Source organism: Neltuma alba, unplaced genomic scaffold, assembly GCF_004799145.2.
Source record: "Neltuma alba isolate B1F8T4 unplaced genomic scaffold, ASM479914v2 tig00010747_pilon, whole genome shotgun sequence".
Taxonomy (NCBI): Eukaryota; Viridiplantae; Streptophyta; class Magnoliopsida; order Fabales; family Fabaceae; genus Neltuma; species Neltuma alba.
Genome location: NW_021635574.1, coordinates 53,869 through 61,626, shown reverse-complemented (window position 1 = coordinate 61,626; position 7,758 = coordinate 53,869). Strand labels below are relative to the sequence as shown.

Below are 7,758 nucleotides of genomic sequence, written 5' to 3'. Positions count from 1 at the left end.
TTATCCTTATTAATTGGATACGTTGGTGGGAAATCAAATGTGCGTAGGAAATGCGTCCAAGAGAGTCGAACTCAAGTGGTCTTTTGCGTGTGCTTGGCTTTTTGGAAATATGGTTCTTTTTTCATCCATTAAAAATTACTGGTGGAAACTTACCCTGCAAGTGCGTGAAGAACAGCTGATAGAAGCTTCCATTTTTCCCACGAAATTGTTCTCCTCACTGTAAAGCTGTTTTGTTAGTTTTCAATCCGTGCCCTTACATTTGTCAATGGTATTCTGCATAAAAAATTCTGATATAAACTTGTCATTTACTCTAATCATTTTAGATATTATAATCACACATGCTTTCATTTTAAAATTGGATTGTATAATACTTTTTTATAATTTGATATAACTTGGACCTAATATTATTTCAGAAATTGAATTGTTAACTTGTATGACTTGTCAATTGGTTTACATGGACTTGTCAATCCATGCTCTTACACTTATTGATGTCATTTCGCAAAATTTTGATATGAATCTCATATATATTCATTTCTCCATCTCTTTCATTAAGGACAAAAATGTATTTTCATAATTCTAATATTTTACTCATAGGTCTTTAAGGACTTTACATTAATTTCAACATCTAAAGGGACTTTATATTAATAAAATGTGTTACTAGGGACCTCTGTGTAATTGTCTCCTTTTTCCGCCTGGAATTCATACAAGATGCTTAAAAGCCTTTGAATAGATCTGGTGATCTTACAGATTATCTAACATTCAATTATTTAGTCCCTTGAGTCGTAATTTTATTTGTAGAATTATTACATGTTAGTTAGTCGATTTATTTAAAGCTTTATACTCCTCCGGTCCTTAATATAAGACTCATTTAACTAATTTGATTAGATTAAAGAAGTTAGGTAAGTTAGTTAATTATAAGAAAAGTGACACATTTTTCCTAAAATACCATAATCATCTTTCTTAATACCCTCTCTCCCCCTTCTACTTAATTATGGTTGAGGGAGTATCCATAGGGATAATTTAGAGAAAAATGATAAATATGAGAAATGGGTCTTATATTTAGGACCAAAACCAACTCAAGAATTGGGTCCTATATTAAAGACCGGAGGAGTATATTGTTTTACGTATTATTTTCAGCTAATCATTTTTCAGAATGAATATTAAAATTTTTATTGTTGTTATTGTTTTATGTTATCACTCATGTCAACTCTGTTCTACCCTATTTGAACTATTCCTTGCACATCAGACTTGGTACATGAAAATAGTAAATTATAGTTTTCCCAAGAAAATACAAAACTTTAATATTCTAAAGAATCAAAGTTGGGACCCAAACTTTGGGACACAAGTCCTTTGAAGTTTACGGTCAATAATAATTAGGTATAATAATGGACATCCAATTGGACGCTAGTTGAAGACTACCATTCCACATCACACAATGGAAACTAATTTCGTTGATTGAATTAAATAAAGACAATGCTCCTTCCAGTAGATTATTCCATAGCATGTGCATAGAGGATTTTCCATTTGACAAAATTTGAGAAATTAATCATATTATTTTTACATACCAAATATTATTTTAAAATACAAAATTTGTTGGAAAAAATAGTTAAAATTTTCCTTTAAAAAAATGAGTTTCACATCTAGTGCTAGAAAAATTGGCCAACTCTTCACCGGCCGCAAACTTAAACGGGCTAACCTCGCTTAGGCCTGTTTTTGAATACGTGTCTATTTTACGAAACCCAACCCTTATATAAGTAGGCTTGGGCCAGTTCACAAGCTTTTAGACTATTTAATTTTTATACATATTTTGATTTACTTAAGAGCAAAACAATAAACCTCATAAAATTAGAACTTCCCAGCATTAATATTACTAAAACAAAATGTTAAATTGTTATTCAGATTTTCAAAACGAAACAAAATCAAGTCATTATCCTAAATATTACACACAGTATAAACTAAACACTAAATAATAGTAATAACATCAATATGATTTTTATTACTATTTTCAATATTAGCAATATTTACTGCTTTACTATGAGTAAGTTCTTCATTAGTGATAAAAATATCAAAGTTTTCCACCTGAAATAAAATTCATTTTCAAATTTTGTAGTCTAGTTATTATTTTATTTTAATTTGAGATACATTCAAGTTGAAACTTAAATTTCTAATTCAAGTTATAGAATTACAAGTTATATAAGTATAAGAATACTTTCTTATCAAATATATATAGTTTAAAATATTGACATATATAATATAAATCAAATCATTATTTAATTCTAAGTTAACTCATTTTTTAAAGTTTAAATCAAACAAACCATTATACAAAACCAAATAAATCAAATTATTTTATGAAATTTAATTATATATTTAAAATATTATTAACAATGTAAAAAAATCATATTAACATCATATAAATAATTTTTAAAAAAATAAAAGGGCCATAAGGCCAACCCGTATAGGCCCTCGACTCATCAGAACGGGTCCTTTTGGCTGGCTTTTAATTTGAGAGGCAAAATCATAAGTTTAGTCTTTTTAGGTTCGGTCTGTTTTTTCGATTCTCTTGTCTCTTTGAATACTAAGAAAATAGTACGCACAAACTTTGGGTCATTAGTCAAGTCAACGACACAATATGGGTCCGGGGAAATAATAATATGAGAAATATGGAGCCGTCGTGACTCGAGAGCCATCATATTTGAACGACAGATGGTGAAGAACGCATGAAGCTGCTTGTTGGAATAAAAGTGCTTGGTTCGATTGTTCTTTTATCACTTCTCACTTCATATATTACTTAAAACATTATATTACTAACTGCTAGTAAAATTAAGTCCATTTTTTTTAAATTTGAAGGGATAAGCATTAACGGCAAAAAGTTACAACTCTCAACGTGTCATTTACCAAGGACCTTTTATGCCAGTAAGATGCAACAAGATTGACAAATTTTATCAATTGTGAATGTAATGTATTGAATTATAGACAATGCTCCTTATAGTAGATTATTTTCTCTAATCCTTAATATAAATATTAAGATTTAATTGACTAATTTAAAAAAATTAAAGAAGTTAAAAAATTATTTAATTATAACATATGTTACATAGTCTCTTTAAAATATTTATATTTATCATTAGACTATATACCAATTTATAAGTAGGATAAATTAGTTTAAAAAATAATGATAAATATAACACTTTAAAGTAATTTATTTAACTTTTTAAATATTTTAAATTAGTCAACTCACCAACTGAACTTTATAGTAAGAATCAAAAGTGGTACTATTATTCTGAAGCATTTATATAGAGGATAGAGAGTATATTTTAATCAATACTAAAAATCTGAGTTTATACTGTAATTTGGAATCTTTTTTTTTTAATTTCTACATAAATACATGAACATCTAGATCACAATGCGTGAAATGTATAAGAACTAATTTAGTCTATATAACTTACTTATATATATCGAAAGGGAAAACTATCAAAATTAATTTTATAATTCTTTTATTCCTGGCGAATAGGTAGACGCAAGCTTAAAGATAAAATTACACAGAAACACAAAAACCAAAGCAAATCAAATGAAAGCCACATGAAATTGCAACGTCTTTTCGCTTTTGTTTCCTAGCAAAGTGCTGCTGTCAAATAGAATCAGGGGATGGACAAGGAGGAACAGCCACCTCAGTAACTCCCTCAAGCATCAACACCACACTCTTCATCGATGGCCGAAGAAAAGGCTCGTCTTGAATACACCATAACCCCACTTTCACCATATTCTCCAGTAAACTATTATCCACTTCTTCCCCGACAACCAGCTTGTTTAGCTCTCTCCGAGCAAAACACTTGTACACCCAATTTGATAGAACAATTTGTTCTGGATTTGACATGTTCACCACTAGGCTTCTTCTGCAAAAAACAATCTCCAAAAGCATTACTCCGTAGCTATAAACATCCGCTTTCACTGTTATTGGAGTGTTCTTATTCCATTCCGGAGCCAAATAACCTCTTGTCCCTCTAACTTGGGTGAAGGTTCTTGTTTGATCAGGCATTAGAAGTTTTGCTAACCCAAAATCTGATATTTTAGCTGTCAAGAACTCATCCATCAATATGTTTTGAGGCTTTATGTCACAGTGAATGATGGGAGCCTTGCATTGTTCATGCAGATATAGTAAGCCTCTTGCAATGTCCAATGCTATCCTTCTTCTCTGCTCCCAATCTGGACGTATGGTGCTATCACCAAAGATGAGCTTCTCAAGGGAGCCATTGCTCATGTACTCATAAACTAGAAGCCTTTTAGATCCCTCAGCACAATATCCCAGCAAGCGGACTAAGTTTTTGTGGTGTGTTTTCCCAATGGCTTGCATTTCTGCTTGAAATTCTCTCTCTCCTTCTTCAATTAATCTGTGCAGCCTTTTTACAGCAATCAGTTTTCTTCCTTTTTGTAAAGTTCCTCTGTAAACGGATCCGAAGGAGCCCTTACCCACCTCTTGTTTGAAACTATCTGTTGCTTTCTTCAACTCATTGTATGAAAATACCCTCAGAGTAATCCCATCGCTCAAGCCTAAATCTCCAATCTCCAACAACCTCTTGTAACTTAAAACTCCAGTGTTGTATATAAATCGGCTAGAGGCTGCAACAGATGAACATAAAAGAATTGCAAAACCCAAGACAATGAGAATGATCACCTTAATTGCTTTCTTACTCGTAGTCTTGATGGGAGGTGGCTGGTTGGGTTCATCTCTGCTTTTGAGACTCTGATTTCCCACCTTGATGTATAATGTGTAGGGTGAGGAAGAGGACCCTTGTGTTTCTCTGCCGACATATCTTAATGGAAACTCTTGTTTCTTGCAGCGATTATTGTCATAAAAGGCAGCCCCACAATAGCAATCTTGCAAACAAGAAGACGAGCATTCCTCCTCCCGAATCTCTTCTTCAACGTAAGGAAGATCACCCAAGCTCATATCACTCATAGGGGACATGTAATAAAAAGTTGCATTATCTTTTCTACCTTTACATTCTGCTTCTGAGAAGTTCCTCTTGCATCCAAGATTATGGTAACTTGGGTCTATAAAATCAGTTCCCGGAAGACAATTGCAGTAAGGCTGGTTGTCATTAATGGTACAGTAGCTGTTGAACCCGCAAAAAGCCTTCACTTTACAAAGGTTGTCCAAATCTCGCGGTGACCAGAAGTTTGTAACTTGATGTTTCCGATTTGCGTCGTCAAAATGAGCATAGAGTCGTAAAACTCCATCAGAATCAACAGTTGCACGATAAATAGTGTTGTTCCCTTTGGAGAAGTTGAAGCTGGTAACATCCCTCCAAAGAATTTCTGAGTTGGAACTACTGGCATTCACAATATTTAGAGGCTGAGTATCTGAGCTGTTGAGCAAAAGATAATATTTGAAACTAGTGCCATAATCAGTATTAGAGGCCCAGTAAGCATCCGAAGGTGTGTCAGCAGAATACCGTGGGTACAGAACAAGGTTTCCATCAGCCTGCATTGAGAGCTGAAACCTTCCAGAAGAATGGTTCGTGTCTGATGAACTCGATAACAATTGACCCCCCGTAGGTAGAATTTGTCCCCCTAATAGGGTGTCAGTTGGGTAATCAAAACTCTGCCAAAGGATTTCTAAACTTTTGTTTCGCAGAACAAAGTTTCCAGAATCAAGCATGGAAGCATAGAAAACAGTTCCATTGTTACTATGAGCAATAACCCTGTTTTGCCCTGGACCTGTTTGCAGAAGAAGCTCACCATTTATGGTCAGAACAAGCCTTGCATTTGAGGAAACAGGAGGATCATCGCGATTTGAAGTCCAAACAATTGTTTTATTAATCCCATCGAACAGCCAGATTCCAACTTTGAAGCCATTGTCTTGATGATAAAAGCCGAATGAAAATCGACCAGAAGGTGAAGGCCATGAACTGGGACGGCCAATGGGAGATAGGGAAGCACCGAGCTTTATGAGTTGATTTGCGTGTGCTGTTTCAAATCTTCCACAAAGAAAAGATACCAATAGAAGGAAGTAGAGGTTTGATGCAGTGGTAGCCATGGCCACTAAAATCTCACAGAATTGGAGAATCGCTGAACAAAAAGGATTGGTGAGGTGTAATGGTGGCCAGCTGGCCATAATCTCAAAGTCTTCGAAGTCTTGCCCGAAAGTTGAGAGAAGTTGCCGACCTTTCAATTACTGATGGCCAGTGCATTAATATTGCACTAGCAAGAATCACGGTATGACCTTGATTTTTCTTATCAAAGTTTTGTCCCCCCCCCCCCCCAAAAAAAAGTCTTTTTCCAAATCAATTATCTATAGTGCAACACGTGCAATTTTGCATCACAAGGTTTTAAAAATCGGTCTCCATCTTCAAAAATTAGGATATTTTCTAAATAAAATTATAATATACTACTTCCGGTTTTTAATATAAGACCTTATTTGATTTTTATTTTAGTCATAAATATAAGATTCCAGTCCACTTTGTCTCTCATATTTATATATATTTGTTTCAAAATAATCCTTCTAACAATAGTAATTTTAGCCACTATACTTAATTAATAAAGATATTTTAGGAAAAACAACACATATTTAGGACAAATAACTAACTCAACTTACTTCATTAATCTCCTTAAATTAGTCAACTAGCTCTTATAATTAGGATCGGAAGTAGTATAAATTTTCCTTGAATATCAAGTCATATGCAAATAACTCTAGTTTTTACAGAACTTGACAAGAAACCCCTTAAACTTTGTGCTCCTTCCCTCTTTTTTTTAATAAATAACAATTATCATCTCCTCTTGTCTCTAAATATAAGTAATATTTGTGAGTTGTCTTAAATTTTTATAGTAAATATTTTATTTTGCCCCTATTAATTACTTATTATAATACTCAATATATTTATTATCTCATTTCTCAAACAATCACATCTCTTCATCACGCATTCTTTCTCTTTCATTATTCTCTTTATTATAATAATTATTCTCTTTTTTATACTCTCTCTCCTATCAATAAAGAGGAAAAAAACTTCTAATTGTTACATATTTATTGTTTTTAACTAATTTTAAACACCTTTTTGATCTAGGTATTTGAGTCCAAAGTTGCTTATAAAAAGGGATGGAAGGAGTGATTTATGCTGATAATTAATCTTTTTGCTATCAACTATTTAGTTTATTTCGCTAACATAATATGCTAAACTTTATTTTTATATTATTTATTGTAATACTCAATACATTCATTATGTCATTTTCCTAACAATCATACCTCTCCATCACACATTCGCTCTTTTTCATTATTCTCTTTATTTTAATAATTTTTTATTCTCTTTCTTATACTCTTTCTCCTATAAATAAAGATATTTTAGAAAAAGAACTTCCAATTTTCACATACTTATTGTCTTTAACCAATTTTAAATAATTTTTTGATCTATGTCTAAAGTTGCTTATAAAAAAAGATGGATGGTGTAATTTATGCTGATAATTAATCTTCTTGCTATCAGTTATTTAGTTTATTTCGCTAACATAATATGCTAAGCTTTATTTTTATTCAGATAAAAGCCTCGATTTAAATTATGTGTGAATAACTCCTCTAAGTTTTAAGTTGCAAATAAATTTCCTGTTATATTATGAGTTATTTTAACTGTGAAATAACATATAAACTAACAGAAACGAAGTTACTTCATCAATGTAAAAAAAAAATTATGGACTCACTGTAAAATTTTTAAGTTTAGAGACTACACATAATCTAAAATTTGTGGGTTGTTTTAACCCTTAAAAAAATAAAAG

General features: G+C 32.2%; 1 protein-coding gene across 1 annotated transcript; it reads right to left on the bottom strand.

Moving 5' to 3' along the window:
• Positions 1-3,625: 3,625 nt before the first annotated feature.
• Positions 3,626-6,034, bottom strand: LOC114758802 (G-type lectin S-receptor-like serine/threonine-protein kinase LECRK3). The gene has a single exon (XM_028947889.1). It carries the CDS (start codon positions 6,032-6,034, stop codon positions 3,626-3,628), a length of 2,409 nt encoding a protein of 802 aa, XP_028803722.1.
• Between the last annotated feature and the right edge of the window lie 1,724 nt (positions 6,035-7,758).

Bases quoted from the DNA above. Each gene is read 5' to 3' on its own strand.
- LOC114758802 (XM_028947889.1), bottom strand. From the start codon at position 6,034: ATGGCTACCACTGCATCAAACCTCTACTTCCTTCTATTGGTATCTTTT.